Source organism: Engraulis encrasicolus, chromosome 16, assembly GCF_034702125.1.
Source record: "Engraulis encrasicolus isolate BLACKSEA-1 chromosome 16, IST_EnEncr_1.0, whole genome shotgun sequence".
Lineage (NCBI taxonomy): Eukaryota > Metazoa > Chordata > Actinopteri > Clupeiformes > Engraulidae > Engraulis > Engraulis encrasicolus.
In genome coordinates this window covers 6,730,333-6,757,732 of record NC_085872.1, presented here as the reverse complement: position 1 = coordinate 6,757,732, position 27,400 = coordinate 6,730,333, and the positions used below count along the sequence as shown (strand labels likewise).

Genomic DNA, 27,400 nt, shown 5'->3' with positions numbered 1-27,400 from the left:
AACGGTGCGCAAAGTACCGCGCGCTCAAGACTTTCACAACTGTGAGGACATTTTTGCACGGCAGTCTGCTGTTATTAAAACAAAAAATCTACACGAATCCCCATCGCTGCCTTTTTAATTTTTGTCATAGCTTACCCTTCGCCTACAACTATCATGTATTTTCGGCGTCGCCTTCCCTTTCTTAGGCTACTTGAAAATGAAAGAGGGTGCAACAACTCGCTGACCATTTTTCTTCAAAAAATATAAAATAAATAAAGTTTCGGAAGTGGCCTTCCGACATCAACACTCTTGTCTCTGGTTGCCGAAGCCCCTTATTCATTTTGCCTTGTTCTTGTTGATGAAGCACCCACACAAATTATGATTGATCACAGTTTAATTATGCCCAGGTTTATCAAACACAGTCGAACTATTTTACTACCTGTAAAATATTTCCAAACACATTACTTTTATTGTATAGGCCTACACATCCACAATTAATGTTACCTTCTTATTTTCGTTGCAGTGTCAACTGTGCTGCCATGATATTTAGGCTACACTCCCGTCTTAAAACATCAACTTGAAGCGCAAGTTTCCTCTTTTCCTATGGGTGTCTCCACTGTGCCATGCCTCTCGCGTCTTAAAACAGCAATCTTATGCGCAGGTTTCTTCTTTTCCCTTCATATCCTGTGGGTGTCTCCACTGTGCCATGCCGCTACGATCAATCTTAGCGCGTTAAGACTACTCTAGACCACTCGTGGATTGCTCTTAGAGTTACGTGTCAACCTGCGATGGTTCTTTGCTAAGTTGGCTTTGGGAAACGCTCCGTGAGCTCTACGATGGTGTTACGTGTGAACTTACGTAGCACGTAGCGTTAAGTAGTACTTAAGGCCCTTTCGGAAACGATGCCCAGAGCAGTTGAAGAGCTTCATTGCAAAATGACGCATATCCATTTTGGAACATTTTGGGAAATTGACGTTTTTGTATTGAGCATTTCATTGCATTGCATTGCATTGCATTGCAAAATGCATTTTATATACAGTACATGGGTTTAAAAAGAGGAATTCACACAGAGATGATAGGATGTCTGAACAGTCATTTCCAATAATACAATTCAAAAGTCAAGAATGGTGGATACGACATTTCTCAACAAAACTCTTCAGTTGTACTTGTCTGCCAATCGGAACAAAGCTGTTAAGTTTGAATGAGTACTCTTCCTGCCTTACAGTTCAACAAGAAGTCAAAGCAGAAGAGGAAAAAAGACAAATGTGTAAGTAAAATCACACTTGCAAGCCCATATCTCCATCACCACGTCAATAAGAAATCTGAATGAAATCACCTGTTTGATGCATGCAGTTAGAAGTGCAGAAAAAAGTGCATTGTGTGATCTCATAGACATTCACACCACACCTCTCAGCATACCTGTGTTTTTATGTCTGCAGATATGTTTTTTATTTTCTTTGATTCTAATTATTTCATGTCTTATCTTAATGTTTAATTTTCTTTGACTCTTTTCTTCTGACTTTTTTGTGAAGCACATTGAATTGCATCTGTGTACGAAATGCGCTGTGCAAATAAACTTTCCTTGCCCTGCCTTGCCTTGCAGATGGACAGCCCTCTAGACCACCTGTTCAGCACCTATCAAGTGACCATCATGCAGACATGTGACCTGTGCGGCTCCTACATCTGGGGCATGGAGAAGGCCTGCATGTGCAGCTGTGAGTACCCAGAATGCTTTGCTTCTGATTGTACATAGAGTTCTTCCGATTGATGTTTGTTCAGATCTGTACCTAATGGTCCTTATATTTATGTTTCAGCGTGCAAGATGGTGTGCCATAAGAAATGCCTCGGCAAGATCATCACAGATTGCTCCACACGCACCTCAATGAAGGTTAGACTTTCAGTTAGAGGGTTAGACTATTAGTTATGTTCCCATGTCAAAATGTATTATATTTTTGTGTATTTATATTATTAGGTAGTTGCAGTACTCCCAACAAGTAATTTTGTTTGTAATTGCACATAATCATAAGAACGTTGTGTTAAGTTAAGTATAGCATTCATCCCTTTTGTGTTATCGTTTTACATGTGAATTAGAATGAGAATGAGCCGGGGACGCTTCACTTCGGAGTGCACGTGTGCGCCCTGACCAACAAGTCCACCCCGGTTCCCATGGTGATCGAGATGCTGCTTCAGCATGTGGAGATGAATGGGCTGTATACGGAGGGCATCTACCGCAAGTCCGGCTCGGCCTGTCGCGGACGGGAGCTGCACCAGATCCTGGAAACAAGTACGGAAAAAAACTTCATACAGCTGTCTGTACTGTGTCCAATTGTTAACTTTCTCTGTCCTGCATGTAATTGAAGTGAACTGACAAATGAAATGGATAAAAGCAATACTGGAAACAAGCCAAAAAACCCTGTATATTGACAAGGTTAGTTCATTCTTATAAATAGAGGCAGCACAATGTGATATGTTGCTATACTATGGGCTTGCTTATTTGTACTATCCTTCTGCATGGAGACATTAGCTTACCTTACACAGAGAAGCAGGTAAGTCAATAATGTAGGGTAGTGTCAGGCTACAAAGCAACTTTCATGCATTTTAGATCTTAAAAATTCTCTTTTTTGTAAAAACCTTTTCCAGTATTTTTAATTATTTGTTGTCATACCGTATAGTATAGTTAAGTATAGTATTTACTACTAATCAGTAAGGGCATCAGCCAGTGTGCAAGGTTTAACACAGTGCTGTTTATTTCTTTGTAGATCCCAAGTCTGCCCATCTGGAGAACTACCCCATTCACACCATCACAGGCCTTATCAAGCGCTGGCTCAGGGAGCTCCCAGACCCCCTCATGACCTATAACCTCTACAGTGACTTCCTACATGCTGCAGGTAGGCCCACCTTTCTTCTTTTTGGCACAGAATATATTTAAATGATTCATCTTCAAAGATGTTGTTTGGACTATTATATTATATTATATCATATTGTATTATATTATGAATGGAATAGCGGACGACGAGTTGTCTCGATATCAAGGGAAATAATGGACGAGGCGGAGCGTTCTAACAGCCCGACGGCGCAGCCGAAGGCCTGTTCACTTCGCCAAGTCCATTTTCCCTTGATATCGGGACACCTCGAAGGCCGCTATTCCGCTTATCACCCAGTTACCAGCATTTAAGTATTAATTTATTAATATGTTGATCTAAGGCTTCGTGAGAAAGTAGATTAACCACTGCGCTTGGTATGTTGCTATGGGCACCACTTCCTAGTCTTTTGAGACGCGCCTCTATCGGAGGCATGTAAGGAAGCGCACAGAACGTTGGGGTGACTTGACAACCAAATGCGATAGAATTGACGACTGGGTTTTTGACTTGACAACCGGATGCGATAGAATAAGTAACGGGGTCTTGACTAGACAACCAGATGCGATAGAACTAACGACGTGGTCTTGACTAGGCAACCAGATGCGATAGAACTAGTAACGGCACTTCGCCAGAAAGTTAGAAAAGAAGCAACTTGGACACCCGCACGCCTGCATGACATCATAGGTGTCCTGCTACCGGGGAATAAAGGACACCTGCTCAGCCAATCAGAAGACATTCCATCTGCTCACCGGGTGATAAATTATTACATAATTACATAATTTGAAGAAATACAAAATTAGGTCTTCTGAGAACCCTGAGATCACAGTTATTGATTTGAATAGTTCACTTCCGTCCAGACAGATTGCTTGCATCATCTTTGAAGCCTTACGCAGATACCTTCAAGGAAACGATTCACCATGCAGGTCATGCACTATTACTATTTCCCACGCAGAGCTTCCTGAGCAGCACGAACAGCTACGCGCTGTATATCGCCTCACGGAGGAACTTCCCCAGTCTCACTTTAACACCCTCGAGCGACTTGTTTTTCATCTTGTGAGGTGAGAGGTTTCCCTGTATTTAAATGACATTACCTCCCATTAATGTGAATCCTGTGACAAATATTCACACAGTAAAAAATACAGTGTTAACTCAACTCTTAGAGAGTAGTCTGGCATCAAATACACTCTAGGAGACGTTAGATCAACTCTCTAAGTCTAACTAAGCAAACAAGCGAACGTATGACATGCAGGCAGTTCATTTCCATGGAATGTCCCCTTTCACAGAGTGGCCAGGGAGGAACAGCACAACCGGATGTCGGCGAACTCCTTGGCCATCGTGTTTGCCCCCTGCATTCTGCGCTGCCCCGACTCTTCTGACCCCTTCCTCAGCATGAAGGACGTTGGCAAGACAACCACGTAAGCTTTTTTAATTGTTTTTTTATTTAGATTTTCTCAGTGAGCAAGCCATCAAAGATCAATGAAAACATGAAAAGATACTTGGTGAATGGTGACCACCACATATGCTTGCAGCACTTTCTCTGTAGAATCAGATTAACTGGCTGGCTAATAGGACACTGATAGGAGTCCAAAAAATTGTGCCTAGCCACGAGAAAACAGGCGGCAAGTAGAGGTGGGGCATATTGAGTAAATCATAGGTTCTGATTGTGCAAATTCTACGCTTTAAAATGATACCTTACACGTGGTATTCAGCTGATATCTGATGAGTATGTGACCTTTTGAATGAGTACATTTCTTAAACAACACCTTAAGACACATCTCTTCCTGGAGGCTTAGGGCTGCTAGTTCCACAAGCACATTCACTTACATGCACTCACACACACGCTCACGCACTGACGCGCACACACACTCACAATTTCCTACACGATACCTTGTGAAGCGACCTTGGGTGTTTTGAAAGGTGCTATATAAAATGAAAGTATTATTATTATTATTATTATTATTATTATTATTATTATTATTATTATTATTATTAAAGTAGAAAAAAGAATCTTTCCCATAGACAAGACATGAAGCCAGCCTTAAAGACATAACAAATGCTTTTAGACAAACCAATACTGTTTTCTGAATGAAAATCACAAAATAATGGAATTTTCCCAGTTTCCACTTGGGTCTGCTTGTGGCCTGTTTTATTGTGGCTTGACACATTAAACCAGCTCCTTGACCACAGAGACCTAATGAACGTCAGAATGTTTACACTGTTGCCACATTTCCTCTTAATTCAAATTATTTCCTCTTGCTCTGTATAGTACATTTACATTGATTAATTAAAACAATACCAATGTTGAAAGATTGCTGTCATTACATCCGATTCCTGCAGGTGTGTGGAAATTCTGATAAATGAGCAGGCGAGGAAGTATAACGTTAAGATGGAGGAAATACAACAGCTAGAGTACGCTGAGGCTTTGGCCGTGAACCAGCTGAAGCTACGGCGACAGAACACGGTAAACACACACACACCACACACGTGTGCTCTCTCGCACACAAACAAACAGACACACAGACACAGACAGACAGACTGACAGACAGACAGACAGACACACACAGACACACACACACACACACACACACACACACACACACACACACACACACACACACACACACACACACACGTGCATGTACTTCTGCACACACACACACGCACGCACGCACGCACGCACGCATACATACAACATACATAGCATCGGTTCAAAGGTCTGCCAAGAAGTAATGAAGTGACTCTTACTCCTTTACATTTAGGTTGATAAGATCAGGCATTGTATCTGCAGCTCATGACTGAAAAATGTTGGTAATATTGCTATTTACAGTGGTAGGTCATATCAGTTTGTGGACCTACTTTGCAATCAATTCATCATATTGAAATGATCCATTTTAAGGTCCAATTGTTAAAATAAACAATGCCATTAAAATATGTCCACCACTACTACTCAGCAGCATCATCTGTTCTATGGAATAGCGGCCATATACAGTACCTTTTGAAAGTAACATCTTTTGCTTAAAATAAAAATGGCTCTCTAAATAGTTACATCACATCTTAATTTATTCTTGTGTGTTGATTTTTAGGTCAATGAGAGGGCTAAATGTGAAATGGATACAATATCCATGGAATCTGAGAAGGTCTTGATTGAGAGGATCAAGTCACTCAAGCAAGAGAAGTAAGTGAATGACTTAATGTAATGTCAATCAATAATCAAGTGGAGGTGTGGCTGGAGGCAGAACCTGTTGTTCGCTCTAAATAAACCAGTCAAGCAGTGTGTCGTCATCCTTTTTTTGTTCAATTGTTTTAATACTCACCCCTGCTGCACCTGCAGTAGAAGCTGTGTATGGAATTTTGAATCTTTGGATAAACATTCTGTGGCTCATGCTCTTCTTCTTCAGGGATGACCTGACCTTCAGGCTGCCTGACCTTGACCAGGAGCAGTCGGATGACAACCTGGACTCGGAGTCATCCATAAGCTCAGAAAGCCTGCTGGACGACAGAGGGTTTAGCTTGGATTCAGAAGGTCAGTAAAAAGGTAATTTATAGCATTGATTTGTTTTATTTTGAATAACTAAAGGCGTGTACTAATGGCCTTCAGATTTATTTGTTTATTTGTTTGTTTGTATATTGTTGTTTGTATTAATTCCCCCCAAACAGTGTCTCATAAATGTCTGTGAGGCCTGTGGTTGAAGACCCACTGGCCACGTTTACACAGCGTTTTTAAATCCAAATGAATAATTCAGAATTAAATAGTGCAGTCGAGTTTACTTTGAAGTTTCATTTAATTCCGAATTGTGAAGTGTTTACATGACATTTTCAAAGCGGAATTAAGATTTATTCAGAATTAGATTGGGTTAATTCGGAATTAAATGCCCCATGCAAATGAGGCCACTGACTGTAATAATCCTGGGCTAATTCTTGTGCTGTAGGGAAGACGATGCCTAACCCCAGTAGGTGCCGGACAGAGGGCCCTTCTCCACAAGGCAGCAAACTAAAATCAGATGCCCCGTGCAGTCCCGATGCCAGGCAGAAGCGCCCATCCAAACACAGAGATGGAACTCAATCTCTATATGTGATAGACCAAGATGTGGGTGGCGATGGCACGCCTTGCTCGGGTGATGCCAGCAGCCCAAAAGTCACCAGACGCTTCTCCGATCTCGACATCCCTTTCATAGACGATGATGTATAATAACTCAGCAGGGTCACGAGGAACACTAACAATGTTGACGGTCATCTCGTTTTGCAGCAGTTGTCACAGTTCATGGCACGGATGCAAGTGACTGGACCAGATACTCATTGCCATTATGGCAACGATGCTGAATGCTGCCTCTTATAATGATCTCATTCTTTTCATGTTCCCATGCCACCTTGCACAACCGCGGTCACTCTGGACTCATGGACTCCTTTTAACTTGAGGAAACGGGATAGAACAATCTTTTGGGAGACAAAATCTTCTTACAGGTTGCAGGTGGCAAAATGCCTGGGACACCCCATAAATCAGGACCTCACAAGGACCTCAGTAAACACCCCGAAAATACAGTATGATGATAAACAATATTGTCTACCACAACAGGCTAAACGCCCCACAGACATAGGAATTGAGTGAATATTATCTGCATTATATATTGATTGTGTGATAACATCAGACTGAAGACTAAAAATTCACTGCAAATCACCTCAGAAAAGGGGTGGTGAAAATAGTATGATGCACACCACTATGTTCAGGGACTAGTTGTTGAATTGCTCTCAGCAACTCAGCAACTTCCTATATTTTATGTAATGACCTTTTTATTAATACATAATCTGAGAAATCATAGATGTTTACAAACATTGATGAAAAAAGCAGATGCATGTTTACAAACAACACTGTTTGAACAAGAAAGAAATATTAAAATTGTACAAATATACAAAAGATTTTTTTTTCATCTACAATTTTTGTATATTATGGTCTTTATTGTTCTTTGTACCTGGTGGATGCCAACGTGTGACTGACTGTTGCTACCCAGTTCAAGTTGATCAGCACAACACTTATGCATCAGTCATCGTTTTATAGACTTCTCCAGGACTTTTTAAAAATTTGATATTAAAAGTAATTCCTACACTGTATTCATATGTCATCATGGGTCACATTGTGTGTGTGTGTGTGTGTGTGTGTGTGTGTGTGTGTGTGTGTGTGTGTGTGTGTGTGTGTGTGTGTGTGTGTGTGTGTGTGTGTGTGTGTGTGTGTGTGTGTGCCGTGTGTGCCGTGCGTGCGTGCGTGCATGTGCATGCATGCGTGTGTGGGCGTACGTGTGCATGTGCATGTGAGAGAGTTTGGGGGGGGGGAGATGGGTCAAGAGTTTTCTTACTTTGCCGGCTGGAACATGTGACCTCTGGAAAGTGTTTTTCAGTGTTTGGTTTCATGGCTGTAAAAAGACTGTGATTCACATGTGGCCCCAGCAGCTACTACAACCTGCCAGGGCAGAGAGGGAGATGGATGGATGAAGAACTGGTCGCTCACATTTCATCAGAGGTCTCAAAAGTTAAAGTAAATTCATGGTGTAAGCACAACACTAGCACTGCACATGATATTACATAGCTGTAACACTCCAATTTTACTGAAAAACACTTACAGCATAACAAGGGCCTGCCAAAAACAAACTTGATGCACCCAGCGAAGAGTCAGCTGATCATATGACAAGTGCACAAGTTACTCAGATAAGTTACCTGGGTTGGAAGGAGACAGTGTTTTTTTATTTTTTACTTTTGGTACATGTACTTTTGACACCTCTGCATTTCATTTCATGTGCTGCTTGTTTCACACGGTGATGAAGTAGCCCAGCCCGTGGCCATAAAGGCAAGAAAATAACTGGAGTGTACACCATCATAGGAACATGTCATCACCACTTTTTCAAGAATACGGTTTTTAATGTATTTATGTACCTTTGTTGTCTCAGCCAATGCTGGTACTAAGTGTATGGCCTGACTTTAATCAAGTTTAAAGACGTTTTGTAATAGATTCTGTGACGCTGGCTGCCAGTGAAGATGGTGAGTTGTGCAACTCAGGGCTGCAGAGCCCTAGCCTGATTATCATCGACTTTCAAATCTTTTCGAGACTTGGTCTGACCAAGAGCATAACAATTAACATTTCCCAAACAGCATTTCCCAATTGGCCTCCCTTGGTTTGCTAATGATCGTTTGCTTCCCAACAAAGTGGGAGGATTTCCCATATTTTCGGGAACGCAGAAAGTACTTGAATTGACTCTTGACCTGACTGGTACCAACGCTGAAGCTGTTGCGTCACTAGGAGGGCACGGCCTGTCTAGCAGAGCCTTATGCTGTGAGATACACTAATTGCCCTGGCCTGCACATAGTTCTATACCAGTTGTTCTCAACCTTTTTTGAACAGACATGACCCCTTGACCTCATCATAAGCCTCCCAACACCGTCTTGACATCATCATAATTCTGCTAGGTGCCAACGCCCCCCTTAGTATTAGAGAAAATAAGATAGACTATTGCCCCCCCATTTGCTCAGTTGCCTCCAACTCAATGTGCCCCCAAGGGCTCCCTAAGACAGCCTGGGAGGGCCTAGAGCCCCCGCTGAGAAACCCTATTCTAAAACAAACACAACACGCACTCATGTAATCAGTAAATCACAAGAGGCCAGGGGTAGTGCCGGTTTTACTGAGGCGAAGGGGTGTTGTAAGCAGGCGCCCTGAGAGCTTCCCATGGACCGTCTGCCTTCTTCTTCGGCCATGTACTTACACTGCAAGGGAAAATGTCTTGTGGAAATGAGTGGCATAGGATCATGCAGGGGCCAGTGGGAAAATGCATATGGACAGCAGATCAATGACCGTAGCATATGGCACCAAAACCATTGCAGAAGACAGAAAAACAAAAACAAGTCAGTCAAAAACAAAACTTGGCAGCAGGTGGAGCCCTCCCTGAGATGTTCCTGCTTTCCCCAGTGGAGGTCTGTGCCACTCCCACAGGTCTGTGGCTACTCCACCCAAGGTTACCTGCTGCTAGTTCACCTCTGGCTCTACCTGCCCACTCAAGGCAAATACTTGAATATTGATGAAAATGTGTTGTCAAATGTCAAGTTAATTGTGGACCCACATAATATAACATAATATACATAATACACATAATATCTGAATGTTGAACAGGTCTTGTGCATGACACAGGCGACATGTTGAGGGAACTATCTCCATAAACCATTAAAAATCAAGTCAAGACAGGAGATTTGCTCTTTTTTTACTAGAATGTCCCGGCTGCTGTCAACAAGGAGAGCTGTCAAGTGAGAAAATGGAATTCAATGAATAAATGCGCGAGTATTTCTCTCAACCAATCACGTGAAATGTGTGTCCAACTTCCTTAAAAGATGTACCAATCGCTCCTTTTTATTACAATAAACGGGCGGGGCTTATTAATCAGGAAGACGGGTCAGAGTGAGGTGGGGATGAGATGCACAAGCAATCGTTTTGCTAGCGTGCTAACGGTAAAGTCTATTTGCAGGTTAGCAAACTGTTATTTTTAAGGATCATCACATAGGTCCAACTCTGACAACGAGAATGGATATAAGTTAACGATGACTGGAGAGAAGAAGAAGAAAAAGCGGCTGAACCGCAGCATTCTTCTGGCAAAGAAAATTATAATAAAAGATGGAGGCAGTGTGAGTTAAATATTTATTTTATTCTGTTAGCAGGCTATCAACTAGCTCGTCTTGTTTAGCTAGGAAAATAGGCGTATGTATGGGTGATATTGTCATGATAGCTAGTACTTAGCCTGGCTAATGGACTGTTGCTCTGAATGGGTGGGTGAAAGCAGAACTTCTGACGTTTGCCTGTCAGATAACAATACATTTGGACCTTTCTATGCACGTCTTTGTGACAATACATGCACATTGTCCATACGACAGATCATATTATATGTCACTAACTTACAAATTAACGCGTAACGTTTTGGCTGTCAGTTGTATTGGCTAGGTAGCTAACCCTTTGACATACGAAATGCTGGGTGCCACAGCTGATTGTAGGATACATCTCCAATTACAGCTCATATTGTGACATTTGATTTCAGCAGTTTTGGTCTTGCATCACAAAACCAGGTCTTGGTATTGACAGTGGTATTAATGATCCATCCAGTGTAGTTACAGATCAAGCTGCCCAGGGTGTGTTTCTTAGCAGATGGGGATGTTGGCTAGCTAGCACAGTGGAGTTGTAGAATTATGATGGCTGTTAGCGAGATGACAAGCTACAATCAAATTTAATAATTATTGAATACAACTACCCCGTTTCAGGTCTTCGGCTGATATGCCGGATGTACTGGCCGAGAACCAGTGTTCTGTCAGAGTGTTTTGGTGTAAGGATCATGTTTTCTCGCAGAGTCGTAGCTAACACCTGTTTGTCAAATCGAACTTGGCTATGGGTTGCCTCAGATAGGTTGGCTACTGAGAGGTTACGTAAATTGGCCAGTTACTTTAATGGCTGCTGTTTGCATGATTAAATGAAGTGTAAGTCCATCGTTGATGTCAGTGAATTGATAAAACAACGACCAATGCGATTCACCGCTGATGTAATTCCTGTGTATTGTAAGCGTTTACACTGTGCGTTGTGTCAGTCAAACCAAGAAGAGCTGTGTCGTTTTTTTTCCGAGTACCATGTCAGTGACTTTTAAAGCAGTGATGATCTATGTTATTTGGGACTTGTGTGTTGTCAGTGGATTTTGTAAAACGCATTACTAGAGGTGCTTATTGCACCACAATCTGATCTTTTACTGATTTGAACAGCAGGGCAGTTGGCTGTACATAAACACTGATTTGCTGTTCTTTTGAAGGCAGGTACTGTAGTTGGCAGTTCATTGGCACCAGGTATTGCCTGATACATGACCACCCTTGAAAGAGTTGTCATCATAGCAATACTGAATCATTGTGGAAAGGATTAAGTACACCAAACTGCTGAGTGCATTTACTGTACATCGGTCCATGTTGTACTGACGCTGCACTTTAACACCATTCTTACTTGGTTAATAGTACACCCCCTTTAATGGTCAACTGAGAGTTTGTCATATAGGTTTTAAAACATCCTATTGTTATAGTTAAACCAACCTAGAGAAGCAGAGCAACACAGGCTTGTTTGAAGGAAGGCTTCTCCTGAGACTCGTTAAAGCCCTCCAAGATGCAGTTCCCCAGCCCCTGTTTCCCACCTGACCCCCCCTTGGCTGCTACTCCAATGAGAGTGATTGGCTGGAGTGGCATGCATGCACTGTCTGTCAACGGTAGCAATCAGGCACGGTCATGTGAGGCATGCATGTTTGTTTTTGCTGCTGAGTGCCACACCTGAGTAATGCTTCTTTGCTCAGAGCTCACACTTGGGAGCGATGGGGGACGGAAGGGAAGGGAAGACATGGAGGGGAGGGGGGTCAACGGCAACTTGTCCAACACTCCAGTCCGCTGTGTCTTTGTGCTCACTGACTCTGGAGTGAGCAGTCTGCCCTACTTCAGTGTCATGGGAGTCTATGTCACTTTGTCTGTTTGTTATCAGTGTGCTCGTGCCATTTAAAATGAGGAAACAAGGAAGGACAATCCCCCAGCAAACACGCACAAACCCAGCCCAGCCCAGCTCAACCCAGCCCAGCCCATTCAGAACATCATGTGATGAATTAAACTTGCTATGTTATCAAATGTGCGATCTGCTGTTATGTTTGGTTATACATGTTATCTGAACACACCATGACCTGGTACTTCAGTTCATGTCTATCTGTGCTCTTTGGAACTTCAGTTCATGTCTATCTGTGCTCTTTGGCGTGTGTGTGTGTGCGTGTGCGTGTGCGTGTGTGCGTGTGCGTGTGGGTGGTTGACGTTTAAGGGCGTAACGCAAAATAAAAAAAAAGTTTTTCAAATTCCTGAAAAAAATGATGGATAAAAATTGGAAAAAAAATAGAGAAAAATAAAGCACTCAGTGGTCTGTGGAATTTCACCTTATTTTTGCCATTTTTGGGAAAATGTGTCCTGCATCAACACATAGCATAGGCATGTCACACCGCAGGAAAATGGAGTCACACCACAGGGAATTCACTGCATTATGGCCATTTTAATCCTTTTGTATACATGACTGACATCTGAGCTCATGCTAACTTGATAATGATATCATGTTTAATCTTAATATGTGTTTTCATTAATAAAAAAACCTTTTTTCCTCCTATAAGAGCAGTCACACCACAGGACACCATAAAATGAACCTAAGCATTGCGTGACAGAAAGATTGCAATATGAAGACATATTAAGAGGTTAAGAGTCACCTTAAACTTCCACAGCACTCTCCAATAACTGAGGTACTGACTGGTTAGGAGCCAGTCTTTAAGACCCTTGTAGTTGGCCTTGCAGCTGCCCATTCACAAACATTGACATACATGTCATCCCACAGGACGCAATTTGTGTTACGAAATTGAACTTGTAGTTAATATTACTGTCTTGAGTTTTTTCCACATTCACATATCTTAATCTAAAGTTAATATTTATGCAATCATGCCAAATGCTTCATACATTATTCAAAATGTTGTTGGTTAATTTATATATATATTATTATATATTGTTTCATTAATGTTACAGTCACACCGCAGGAAATTTGACATAAAAACCTTTACATAAATCTTAACAAAAATGTTTCTTCTCATCTAAGACTAATATGAAACATAATGTACCACATCTTCTTTCATTGACATTTGTTTTTTAAAGGAAAATAACAGTTTTGTAGGTTTTTAACCAATGTTACGAAAAAACAAGGCGTCACGTCTCCCACCCGTGTGCATGTGTGCATGTGTGTGTGTGTGTGTGTGTTTCATGTTTGTGTTCTCCTGTGTGTGTGTGTGTGTGTGTGTGTGTGTTTCATGTTTGCGTTCTCCTGTGTTTCAGCCACAGGGGATCGGTGAGCCCAGCGTGTACCATGCGGTGGTGGTCATCTTCCTGGAGTTTTTCGCCTGGGGCCTGCTCACCACCCCCATGCTCACGGTAAACAAACAGTTTGCGCCTCACCTCTCCACACTGTACCAGACCACACCACACCACACCACACCACACCTCTCTCAGACCACTCTACTTCACACTTCACCCCACCTGAGAGAGACAGAGACAGAGACAGAGAGACCTGAGGTGGCATTCACCATGGCATTCTCCATCCACTGTTCCTGAATTCCCCCCACACACACACACAGTTGCTAGCCTGCGACCCCTGCGCCGCCCCCCGCCTGCCCCTCTAAACACCACTGAGCGCCAGGGCAAGCTCATTTGCCCCCTCCGCCAGGCACAGAATCAGAATCATGAATGCGGTCCCACTGGCCCACATGAATAATTGAGGCCTAATCAAATGGAGAGGGCAGCATGACGCATGAGAGAGGGTGGGTGGGTTTGATGGGGTGGGGGGGTGCGGCCGGGTGGGTTTTTGTTGATGCAAAAAGCGCGTAGGGAGCGTTGGCAAGGACTTGGCACTCCTAATGGCCCATGCAATATTGGAGAACAAACATCAAACAAGTCCATTGTTGGGCACACCATGCATTTATTCCAGTACACTACGCAGGGGCTGAAGTGGGAAATGTTTGGTGTTTTCGCCGGACTGAAGTGAGACAGACAGAGCTGTGGGTTCTGTCTGCCAGCCTGCCCACTGTCTTTAGACTGAGGAGGACTGGACTTTGTCTGAGGCACCCTCATTTCTCAAGAAGATGACTACCGGAGATTGTGTATAGAACTCTGTTGTTTATAACACTCGACTTTTTTCGCTTTCCTTTTTTTAGTTTTATTTTCCTTTGACTTTGTTTTAACTTCTTGCCATTTCTTCCTCTCTCTTTTGCTTGGCCTCTTTCTGTCCCCCTGTGTTTGTTACTTTATTATTTTAATCTGTTTGAATGTTGTTGTTGCTCTCTCTCATTCCACTCGTCAAAATCTTTCTTTTCCCCACCCTGTGCTGTTAATGCATATATTTACGTTGGCGGCTAGACTGGTTCACACATCCCATCCGTTTGGATTTGACAGATTGTCACTTGCTGATAGGGCTTGGCACCTGCCGTCCATAATCCCCTTTTACACTACGGGCCTAAATTAGATTATCAACAGATTTGTGTTGACATGTCTTTTCTACAGTGTGTGAGCACTTTTTCATAATTTAATTATCTTGTTTCCTTACTGTTCTTTCCTTACTGTTCTACCGTTCTTGCTTATTCCCTGCACTTTATTTCAACTCTAGAACTTGCTGATTTACTTTTCTTAGGACATCTAAGTACTAGCCCTACCAATGGGAAGATCCCAAATCATTCCTGCAACCCGAAGCCAGGGCACAAATCCACAGGCCTCTTGTAGTAAGGCACACAGGCCACTAATCCTCATTGTTGTTGGAGTAATGGCCAGGGAAACACCTCTGGGTGTTAAGTCATTTTCAGGCTTAGATTTGGTCTGGTGTTTTGGACGGGGATTAGTCTTTAGTAGCTCTCGTGCAAAGGGTTTGTCTGAATTTTTCAACTGTCTGATCACAAAAAACATAGTAGGTACACTCTGTTGATTTTCCCTGGAACTTGGAAGTTAACCAGAATCATCCATTTTTCATTTGAATAAGGCACATGATCCAATTTAAATTAATGGGAGGGTGAGAAATGCAATTTCCATCCCTTTCAGTTGTACATGCAAAGAGATGACAATAAAGCTGACTTTGACTTTTGACTTTGAAGCTAACCATGTAATATATAATGTAATGTACTCTACGCACATGTCCTCACATTTATAAATATAATACACAATACACGCCTAGCACAAGCATGTGCACAGGCATATGCGTTGCATTGCTCTTTCCAGTCAGCACCACAGACTGAGGTAATGCTGGGTTTCACAGTAGCAAGGCCAGAGTAATTAGCACTTTGGGGTAATGTAATTAGGTCCTTTAGGTAGACTGCCAGTTGTTGCAGATGGTGTTTTTGTTCTGGCCTCTGAATGACATGATTGTGTTTGTGCGTGTGTGTGGGCCCATGCTTGCACGCCTAATGGTTAGGTCTAACTCGAGAAACGTTCATCATGTCCGACTTATCCCCCCTCCATTGCTTATCTATATCCATTAGAAACGTATGGAACATGTTTACCACTCAGCCTGCTTCTCTGTAGACGGTGGATGGATAAATATCCATTTATGTTGCCCCCTATTTGATCTCCTATTGGCTTTTTACTACTTTGCTGCGTCTGACTGATAGTAGCCGAGAGAGCAATAGTCTTATGTCAGTCAGTTCGTCGGTGGAAACACTCCTTGACTTTGTCTGTGTGTGTTTAGTGTAAGGGGACAGGAGCCATCATGGTGATTATTAACCAGACCATGTTCTCACAGCAGCATGCTTTCAACTGGATGTCAATGGAGGGCAAGAACAGGCTTGCGGTCTTACATAAAGTCTAGTGGTTGAGAGGGATGATGAGTTGACAGTTTACTGTGTATGCTTTTTAATATGTATTTTACTAATTAGACTTAGGGCTGTGCAATATATCGTATTTATATCGCGATATCAATATTGATCATATATCATGATATCAATATCAAAATTCATATATCGTGATATTTTGTCATTTGTCATTTGCAACGCTACGGTGCAGTATGGCAGCCAAGGGATTAAGCAAAACGCAGGGGTGGTACATCAGAACTAGCTCTATGTCGAGAAAAATAGACGCCTCTCGAGTCTCGCGCTCTCCTCAAGTCTACATTCACGCAGACTTACTAGACATTATGCTACTAGAAAGCACTAGACACTAGAAAGCTATTATGCGTGCTACTCCACTACGATAATAGTGGTGGGGGTAGGGAATTTCGTATATATCGCTTAAAATATCGTGATATCAATATTTGCAGAAAATATCGTGATATTGATTTTTTCCAATATCGAGCAGCCCTAATTAGACTGTATATATACTTTTATAAACATTTAATTTTCACGAATACATTAACTGAACAGCATGCATATAAGTACAATATATGCTATGGTTCCTTTTGGAGGGACAATTGTGCAAGAGAAACATTTTCTTAATCACATTTTAAAAGTTAAAGTTTGCTTGACCTACTCTTTGCCTGTATTATAAGAATGATTTTACTCATGGGCTCACTATACAATATACATGGCAAGAAACTAAGTACAGGCAGAGTGGTCATGGGTGTAACCCAGGGTGGGGGTAGTTCTTATGTATACGGCTGGTCTCTTCCTGTTTCCTGGACAGGCAAAGTTCTCAGAATGTCTCGTTGTGTTTCTCTTCTAAGGAGACCTGTACAGTACAGTCTTCTGTCGTATAAAGGCAAAGAGTAGCAGTTACTCAAAATTGAGTTTAATAGTGAAAATACAGTGAGTCCAATATGTATTTGATCCCTTGCTGATTTTGCCGGTTTGCCCACTAATAATGACATGATCAGTCTATAAATTTATGATAATATGTATTCAAACATGGAGAGACAGAATATCAAAAAGAAATTCCATAGAATAACTTAAAATAATATATTTTAATTTATTTGTATTTAATTTAGGCAAATAAGTATTTGACCCCTCTAGCTAAAGAAGACAAAGTGCTTTGTGGCAAAGTCCTAGTTGTCTAGCACTGAGATCAGATGCTTCTTTTGGTTGATGACAATGTTTGTGCATATAGTAGAAAATATTTTGCCCATTTTTCTTTGCACATTATCTCTAAAACATTAATAGTTTGTGGCTGTAGCTTGGTAAATGGGAGGTTCAGTTCTCTCCATAGAATTACTATAGGGTTAATATTTGGAGACTGTCTAGGCCACTTCACGACTTTAATATGCTTCTTATTGAGCCACTCCTTCGTTGCTTTGACTGTATGTTGTGTATTATTGTCATGTTGGGAGATCCAAAGATGGCCCACCCTTCAGTGTAGTGGTGGAGGGAAGGACGTTTGCACTCAGGATTGCACATTACATGTCTTCCTCCATCCATTCGTTGACGATGTGAAGTTGTCCCGTGCCTTGGCCAGACAAACACCCTCAAAAAATAATGATACCACTTTCATGCATGATGGTGAGGAGGGTGTTCTTGGGATCGTAGACAGCAGTACTCTTTCTCAAAACACATTGAATTGTGATAATGCCAAACAGCTTGAGTTTGGTTTCATCTGACTACAGCACCTCCTTATCATATCCTAAACCAGTCTGATGTCCGTTGGCAAACCTCAAGTGGGACTGCACAGGTTCCTTCTGAAGTAGAGGTACCATGTGTGCACTACAGGATTTTAAACCTCTGTGGAATTAAGTGTTACCAGTAGTGTTCTCAGTGATTTTGGTCCCAGTAGCTTTGATATCATTGCCTAGTTCATCCCGTACAGCTCTAGGGTGATTTCTTTCTGTTCTCATGATTATCAAATCCCTACAAAAGGTCAAATCTTGTATAGAACCCCAGACAGGCTGATGGATAGTCATTTTGTATTCCTCACATTTTGGAAGAAATGCATCAACAGCTGGGTCATTAATACTCAGTCTCTTTCTTGTGGCTTTACAGCCCATTTTATATTTGTTCAGGTCTAAAATCGTGTCCCTGATATCATTTGACCACTCTTTGGTCTTTCCCATGCTGGTGAGGTTGGAGTGTGACTGATTCACTCATACTATGGACTGATTCTGCTGATTCAATGTGTCTTTTATGCATGTTAGTATGTACAGGTGTCTTTAATTCAGATGACAAGTTGATCGGAAGTGACCATCTGGTCTGTGGGCCCGGAAGTGTAATCAGTTGGCAGGGGATCAAATACTTATTTTGCTCGATGAAATGGAAATAAATTAATATATATTCTCTTCAGTTAATTTCTGAATTTTCTTTTTGATATTCTGTCTCTCCATATTAGAATACATATTATCATAACATATATTGACTGATCATGTCTTTGTTGGTAGGCAAACCAACAAAATCAGCAAGGGATCAAATACATATTGGACTCACTGTATGTCCCGAAACATTTGTATGTCAAATTTGCGGTACCGGTAACTACAATATACAAACTGATACCAATACGTTTAAGGCCTTTTCTCAATTCCAATGTTGTTGTGGATACTGCACTTAGTTTGCACAAATTAACAGTTGGGCAGTTGGTGATGACACCAATGAGGTATTCTGTACTGTAGTCAGTCACTGTGGGAGTTTCATCCGCACCAGCAAATGAATCTTTGTTCAGTCGCTCTCTCTGTGTTTGTCTGTTGTTTCAGGTTTTACGTCAGACATTCCCCCATCACACATTCCTGATGAATGGTCTTATTCATGGAGTTAAGGTAAGACAGTCGCGCTTCCACTAGCTCACACTTTCCCCATACTCCCACGGGAAAAGAAGATAATGTCTCTCGCCCATCAGCCCTACACACACACACACACACACACACACACACACACACACACACACACACACACACACACACACACACACACACACACACACACACACACACCTCAACCCCACCCCACCCGCCGATGTCGTATTTGCCTCTGAAAGATAATGTCTCTTGCCCATCACCCCCCCACACACACACCCCACCCCACCTACCCATGGCATATTTGCCTCCGATAAGCTACTATGGCCGCCCACTAGCCGCTGTTCTCTCCAGTCATGTAGGACAGGACTTTCGACACCTGCTGTTAAATATCTACACGCCATGGGCTACCCCAGCCTGTAGTACAGAGGAACAACAAAATGTGAATCCGGACAGAGACCTTTGTGTTCTTCTACACATGGCAACGGACACAGAAAAGAATTCCACAAACATGTCTATGACAGTGACATAACATACACGTGACCTTCGCACATGAAGTTTGTGTCAACTCGCTGAACTTTAATTACCTCCTGTTTGTTTTCTCTCCCCTGTTTTACTGCACACGGGAGGTTGTTTTAAAGAGCAGCCTATACGAAGAGATCAGGCTTGCAAGATTTGGCTATTTTGGAGTTCACCGTTCAGTTTGAGCTCATTTCACTGAAAAGTGTTCATTGTTTAATGACCACTTTTCCTCCCTACTTTACAGTTCAGAGTTTAATTTGGGTTTATTTCACTGTCACATGTTCATAGTTTAATTGATCACCAGCATGTTTGTTTGGGTGCCTGCCTCTGATTGGTTGAGCCTACTACTAAGGCCCTCTTTGCCGTTCTAAACAAATGTAGTGAATTGATGGTGATGTTGGTTGTTAACATCACATTACTCTTGTTTTTGTTCCATGCGGTGTTGCTGTTGTTATTGCCGCTGGTACTGTTGTACTTGCTGTTGGTGCTGCTGGAATACTGCCTGGCTCAGGGCCATTTCAGCCATGTATGAGGGTGTAACGACATTCATTGTCTGAAGTGGTAATGGGGGATATGAAAGGAAATGAAAATGGTCTGCAACTCATTTGCCATTAAACTTTTTTTGGAATCATAGAACAGTGTTCTGGACCTTTGTCATTTCCTTTCCTTTGTCTTCTGTTTGGTTAAGCACCTGTGTTGCTGATGTTCGGTTCGCACATTCTCTGCCTTTTTTAAAGGAGTGGATTTGAACCTGCCAACTGACACTAATTACTGATGTTCTGTCTGATGTCAGAATACACAAGACATTACACACATGTGAAACAAACAGTACATGACATGTGCAATGTCTTGTGTATATTGTGTTTATGTATGTACAGGATGCTACTGGACAACTTAATTGCCTTCAGGATTAATAAACACTCTATTCTATCCTACTCTCTTCCCTACCCTACTCTCTACTCGACTCTACTCGACTCTACTCTACTCTAATCTACTCTACTCTACTCTACTCTACTCTGTTCCCGTCCTGTTTCCTCTGGCAGGGTATTCTGTCGTTCCTGAGTGCCCCTCTGATCGGGGCGCTGTCGGACGTGTGGGGCCGCAAGTCCTTCCTGCTCCTCACCGTCTTCTTCACCTGCGCCCCCATCCCCCTCATGAAGATCAGCCCATGGTGAGGACCACACACACACACACACACACACACACACACACACACACACACACACACACACACACACACACACACACACACACACACACACACACACACACACACACACACACACACAGAGTCTTCCTTGTACTATTGCTAATCGTGATATCAGGCCCAAACTCAATCATACAGCACTGTACACACACACACACACACACACACACACACACACACACACACACACACACACACACACACACACACACACACACACACACACACACACACATTGAAATGTGTACAAATGCACACATGTGGAGTCTTCTTTGTACTATTGATAATTGTGATGAATTTGTTTAATGTGTCAAAACACAACAACACACAGATCACACAAACACAAAAGATGCCCTTGTCACTGTGATGGAGCGACTATCAGCAGGTCTGTGTGTGTGGTCCTTGCTCTTGGGTATACCAGACAGAACACACGTATGGCATCTCAGATTCTCAGGTTTTTTACACATAACTGACACTTATATCCAAAGCGACTTAGTTATTTAGGGGGTATTGGTTACAGACCCTGGAGCAGTATGGGGTTTGGTACCTTGCTGAAGGGCACCTCAGCCATGGAGTGCAGTAGGTAGTGGAAGGAGTGGGGTTTGAACCGGCAACCCTCTAATATCTGAAGTCCATCTCCCAAACCATTAGGCCATGGCTGCCCATGCTGCCTTGGGGTTTGAGGCCGGGCGTAGCAACTTTCCTCCCCTTCATAACACAGACTCGCATGCACATATATTGAGGAACTCTCTTGTCAAGTTGTCAAGTGTGTGCTTTTTAATGTGGCAAAAGAATGATTTTTGTTAGTATTTTTTTTGGCTTTTCTAGCCTTTATTTTTGTGTATAGGACAGTGCAGCTGGTGACAGAAGCAGGTGACGGAATCGAAACTGGGTCGGCCCCGTAGTAGACGAGTGCCCTACCGTTAGGGCCAAAGAAAGATGTTTTTGATCATGTAAACTGAACGTTTTTTTTCCTCCCTCCCGTCTCTGCAGGTGGTACTTTGCCGTCATTTCCATGTCAGGTGTGTTTGCGGTCACCTTCTCCGTCATCTTTGCATATGTAGCTGATATCACGCAGGAGCATGAGAGGAGCACCGCCTATGGCCTGGTGAGCTGGACAACACCAGTCTGTCTGACTCTTGTGTGTGGTTTGCTTTGTGCTTACATCTATGGTCTAGTGACAACTGCAACCTGAACAGTCTGGGGGGTCATGGGTGAGTGTTTAGGGCATCAGACTTGTAGCCCAAAGGTTGCCAGTTCGATTCCCGATCCGCCAGGTTGGTGGGGGGAGTAATTAACCAGTGCTCTCCCCCATCCTCCTTCATGACTGAGCTACCCTGAGCATGGTACACGCAGGGATTAAAGTTTTCCGTCGCTATGACGGATTTCCGTCAACTGGATTTTCGTTTGGACGGATTTCCGTCCTTATAATTCATGTCAATTAATTTACAATTTTTACTTTCCAACTGAACTCAAATCGAGAGCACTCCTGGTCATGAGAAGGGGAGGAAAGGTGTGTTTGGTGTGCGGATATAGTTATACACGCCACCACCGGTGGTGTCATACAACAGATTCACTCAGTAGTTTTGAGCCATCGTCTTCCGTGTTCCAAAAAAAAAAAGTTCACGAGCAACAAATCAGTTGCGGCGCAGCGCGAGAGATTAAAAAAACAAATAGCCAACATTATTACTGATGGCAGAAAAGAAAATAAGTGTAATACTATGTCTTTAAAGTGCAATGACCATCATTAAACGAGTTGGACTGATATTCCAATATGGGCTAATAATAATGCATATGCATGGAATGCATAGCTGGAAGAAGGTAGGACACGTTTCAATTATCATTGCACCTGCCGTGGTGGATAGTTAGAAAAAAAAGAATAGTTTACTTCGACTGCGCATGATATCCTTTTCATGAAGGGTTTTCCTTTTAAGCATTGTGACTTTTACTAACATTATTCATAGCCCCAATGGGACGGCTATCATTGGCAGCTAGCTAGGATATACCGTGCGTAATACCATGCGTTTCATCCTCAAAGTTTAGCGCGTTTGACTGGCTACGTGTAGAACTAGCTCTAGTTGTCTTTCTGACAATTTACAGTCTAACCTGTAATCATAGCATATTAACTTTGTTGTTGTCGATAGTTTTGCTAACTGCAATAGTGTGCAGCAACAGTTGTGTGTGTGCTTGTTTTTGAGTGGCTCAACGTCTGTGCCCATCTTCTCGGACTATACGCTTCGTTTGAGTTCAGTTATTTGCGCACTCAAGACTGATAGGTGGGTGATTTGCCTTGAGTCGAGTGGAAAGTTACGCGACAAGCTTGGGAAAGTGTGTTACTTTCGATAGACGTATGTCTGTGACTGTGTCGTGTCTGCTTGTGTCGTGTCAGCTTGTAGGAGAGAACACGGGTGCGTGTAGGAATCGGGGACGTTTTTTAAATCAATGGTAAGCGTGTGCCTGTCACCGCACATCGAGAAGCAAAAACGTACCGGTAGCCATAGGTTTTCAAAACGGTAGAACACAAGAGGTAGACTACCGCACCCTGTTTGTAAACGTCAACGTCAAGTTATCTGTAACAGGATGAGTAGTGAAAATCATACAAAATAACCAACTAGTTTTCTCCCTCTGATTGCTATGACCAGTGCATTATTTTTTAAATGTCAGAAATACTGCAAGCAATGCGCACCAGTGCTTTCACCAGAACAGTGTTGCCCATTCTGATGGGAAAGACAAAATATACTACTACTACAAAAAAACCCATAATGGGATCACTGTATCAACGCATTGTAATTCCAAATCAATAATTCTGTGATATCAGCTAGACCGTTTTGAAGCAACACTCATTGTGAATCCATTCTGCATAATGTTGTGAACAATTCATAAACAATGGGTAGAAATAAGAGGAAATAACCAAAACATGCCCCAAATTGCAGTTCAATGTTTGCAGTCTGATATATCCATTATCCCTCCATTCTCGGCCAGTTCCAGTCAATCTGGTGGCCTAGGCCTGTCCCCTTTCCCTCTTTCCTTTTTCTTGTATTTAGAAATTGGCATCTGTAAACATAGCATTGTAGGCCTACATCTGATTGAGCACATCTGATCTAGTACCTACAGGTACATTCATACTGAGAGTGTATATAGGCCTACTGAGTGTATAATGAATATTCATTGTTAATGTGAAGTGTAAAGTTTTATGTTGGTTGAAGTTCTGATTTTGTGGCACTTTTTGGTATTACTGGCGCCCTCAAGACATAGGTCTATTCTGCTCTAGGCGACTGCCCTGTCTGCCTATGCCTAGTGCTGGCTCTGGCACCATTCCTTGCATAAAACCAGTGTATGTTTCGTTATGAGGGCAAAGCCTGGCTACATTGGTTTTCGTAGGGTTACGGAGTGATACTCGATCGGGTACCTAACCGGTAAAAAAGTTCAGTCAGATGACTTTTTTTTGCTTTAATCCCTGGGTACCGTCCCAACGCACTGCTCCCTGTCGGGCGCCATTGAGGACTGCCCCCCTTGCAGGGGTGTTGCATGAATGCAATGTCGTTGTGTGCAGTGTTCACTTGTATGCGACGTCACAATGACAGTGGGAGTAGAGGAGTAAACAGTGTTGCTTATGTTGATGACATTAAATTATCCAATTTTATTATGATGTGTGTAGATGGTTGCTTGGTATCTATGCTACTTTTTTATGTTGTTGGTGTTGGTAGGTGCATTGTTTGGTGTCTTGCAATGTAACTGGAATGGGTTAAGCCCCAGTTTGGAGCTGCATTTGATCACGTTGGTTGCTTTTCCATCATAGACTGCATCTCTCCAAGATGAATGAGTGGAGCATTTGTAATCGGTATCACATGAGTGAGTTGATAAATGGTTCCCTAGCAGTGCACATGCTTAATAAGGGACGACACCTCATGGGGGTGGATTCCAATATGCGGACTCCATCCTCGGTCTGTGCTTTTGGCCTCGCATTTCGCTGACGCCCCGCCTCCATGGAGAAAACAATGAAGCTTCCCCGCTGTCAGCCTAACCACAATAACGTTTGGGCGACTATTCTTCATTCATCATCCAATTTGCAAATGAGAAAATGATATTCATATTGAGCTTTTGTGAGATATTGAAATACAATTCTTTTGTCGGTGACGTCATCGCAAGGCCACGAGGAGGCAAGTGAGCAAGGGAGGACAGTAGTCGGCATATTGGAATCCACCCATAGTGTTTGTGTTCACACTCAAGATCCTGTGAGTCTGAGTAGGCACACACATATCACACACAAATAAAGGAGGCAAATATGGAAAGGCTGAACTGAACTTTTATTTAACTACTGCGTAATAACACACTGGGCTCTAAATTAAACACCAGTCAACAGGCCAAATGCAGGTGAAATTTCAGTTTGGCTTCAATTTTGACCCATTAGAAAGTGTTTGTTTGGCTTGTAAGATAAACATCTACCAGATGTTTTGGCTGGTGATGAAAAAAGTTAATTTAGTGCCCTGATAACACGCGCACTGCTTTCTTAGTCCCCGTAGTAGAGAGTGAAATTGAGGAGCTCTCCCTTTATGTCGTACCCCTGTATATGGGAAGTGCAATTTTAAAATCCATACACAACAATGTGCACAATTCAAATAAGGAGTCCTGTGACGTACACATGCAAAATGTTGGCCTCCTATCTTTGCGCAGAGGCTGGATGGCTGGATGACTGGCTGGCTGGGTTAGAGATGCAGCCTTGGTGGTAATGTGATTTGGGGCAATCTGCCCTTCCACAGAAGACGAATCTGTCAGCAGCGAGCGCAGATCTATCCAAATTTGTTCTTCTCAACGAACAGTGACACATGAAATGCCATTCTGTGAAGTGGAGGTAATCTAATAGTAAAGATTTGATAGGCGGGGATGAGCCAGCTGGTTGGATGAGAGATGGTGGCGTGTTGTTGGAGGTAGCGATTCTGAATTACCACAGAAGAAGAAGAAGAGGTGTGTGGTGCGACTCCAGGGAGGCTGAGGAGATTTCACCATTACGCTTCCTGTTTCTTGGATGACTTGCAACTGTATTTCCTCACCATTTCCTCTGGTGACCGTAGCAATAGAGCAGTCTGGCATCACAAACCAAGAACGACTGGGATTGGCGCAGTGTTACTCACTACGGTTTTTGAGGTGGTGTTTGTGGTAGGGTTCAGTATCAGACAGTCTAGCACTTAAATGCTCAAAGTTGTCAAGATGTGTGTTTGCTTAGGCTAAGGCAATGAGGACGGCACACTTTTAAGATGTTCACAATTGAAGCGTACTAAAACAAAAAAATCAAACTGTGTGTATGTACACGCACAGCGCTGTTGTGTTCTCCAAAATGATGATGATGCATCTAATTCAGAAGGACCTTTCTGAACACTCACTGAACTTGGAACAAAGAATAATAAAAACATAAAAACAAAACCCACTAAAGCTGCCATGTTTTTTACCCATCTTCTGTGGATGTTATTCCTTAAATCCCTACTACCACAGATTTGGACTACGTTTCAAAAGTGAACACCCTGCCATGCATACAGCGTTGAGTTAGCGGATAGTAATGCAGAGTGAAGTGAAGGGTTGATCAGCTACTCGGTGAAGTCCCCTCTGTTGGCAGGAAACATGACCTCTGTGGACATTGTCCCCTAAATCACTATTACCACAGGTGTCTGCATGTTTGCGGCCAGCCTCCTGACAAGTCTGGCGATCGGCACATACCTGTCGCAGGTCAATGGCGAATTCAAACTTTGTTCAATTAAAACTCAAGTTGGGGGTCGCTGTGGCGCAGTGTGCTAAGCCCCCCACATTTGGGCTTGCATGCCCATTAGGACCCCGGTTTGAGTCCGGCTGGGGTCATTTCCCGATCCTCCCCCGTCTCTCTGTCCCACATGCTTCCTGTCTCCATTTCACACTGTCCTGTCGAATAAAGGCATAAAAGCACCTAAAAAAATTTAAAATAATAATAATTAAAACTAATGTTGTCTCGACCTTCCTTTGCTCGTCCCCTAAATGACTGCTGCCACAGGTGTCGGCCACGTTTGCGGCCAGCCTGGTGACGAGCCCGGCGATCGGCGCGTACCTGTCGCAGGCGTACGGCGACACGCTGGTGGTGATCCTGGCCACGGCCATCGCGCTGCTGGACATCGCCTTCATCCTGGTGGCCGTGCCCGAGTCCCTGCCCGAGAAGATGAGACCCGCCTCCTGGGGGGCGCCCATCTCCTGGGAGCAGGCCGACCCCTTCGCCGTGAGTAGCACACACACACGCTTGTAGACATACGCATACGTGTAGACACACACACACACACACACACACACACACACACGCACACATAGCTTGGGGAGCGCCCATCTCCTGGGAGCAGGCCGACCCCTTCGCCGTGAGTAGCACACACACACACACGTGTAGACATACGCAGACGTGTAGACGGGCACGCACACGCACACGCACACACACACACACACACACACACACACACACACACACACACACACACACACACAGCTTGGGGAGCGCCCATCCCCTGGGAGCAGGCCGACCCCTTCGCCGTGAGTAGCACACACACACACACACACACACACACACACACACACACA

General features: G+C 43.0%; 2 protein-coding genes across 9 annotated transcripts in view; both read left to right on the top strand.

Moving 5' to 3' along the window:
- Positions 1-7,927, top strand: part of myo9b (myosin IXb) — a 46,206-nt gene extending 38,279 nt beyond the window's left edge. For 7 of the 8 annotated variants that reach the window (XM_063218458.1, XM_063218462.1, XM_063218459.1 and 4 more), the window contains 11 exons: positions 1,205-1,246; positions 1,583-1,694; positions 1,794-1,867; positions 2,071-2,263; positions 2,739-2,867; positions 3,793-3,898; positions 4,124-4,255; positions 5,178-5,301; positions 5,924-6,015; positions 6,239-6,363; positions 6,770-7,927. In XM_063218458.1, coding sequence (XP_063074528.1) covers positions 1,205-1,246; positions 1,583-1,694; positions 1,794-1,867; positions 2,071-2,263; positions 2,739-2,867; positions 3,793-3,898; positions 4,124-4,255; positions 5,178-5,301; positions 5,924-6,015; positions 6,239-6,363; positions 6,770-7,029 — 1,389 coding nt within the window. In that variant the 3' untranslated portion in view covers positions 7,030-7,927. Of the gene's footprint in view, positions 1-1,204; positions 1,247-1,582; positions 1,695-1,793; positions 1,868-2,070; positions 2,264-2,738; positions 2,868-3,792; positions 3,899-4,123; positions 4,256-5,177; positions 5,302-5,923; positions 6,016-6,238; positions 6,376-6,769 lie in introns of all 8 variants that reach the window. The other variant, XM_063218464.1, reaches the window with a different exon arrangement.
- Positions 7,928-10,282: 2,355 nt separating this feature from the next.
- The window catches only part of mfsd14a2 (major facilitator superfamily domain containing 14A2), a 27,770-nt gene continuing 10,652 nt past the window's right edge, over positions 10,283-27,400 (top strand). The window contains exons 1-6 of the mRNA XM_063218456.1: positions 10,283-10,496; positions 13,737-13,832; positions 19,045-19,107; positions 20,649-20,776; positions 21,806-21,920; positions 26,832-27,050. Coding sequence (XP_063074526.1) covers positions 10,413-10,496; positions 13,737-13,832; positions 19,045-19,107; positions 20,649-20,776; positions 21,806-21,920; positions 26,832-27,050 — 705 coding nt within the window. The 5' untranslated portion in view covers positions 10,283-10,412. The remainder of the gene's footprint in view (positions 10,497-13,736; positions 13,833-19,044; positions 19,108-20,648; positions 20,777-21,805; positions 21,921-26,831; positions 27,051-27,400) is intronic.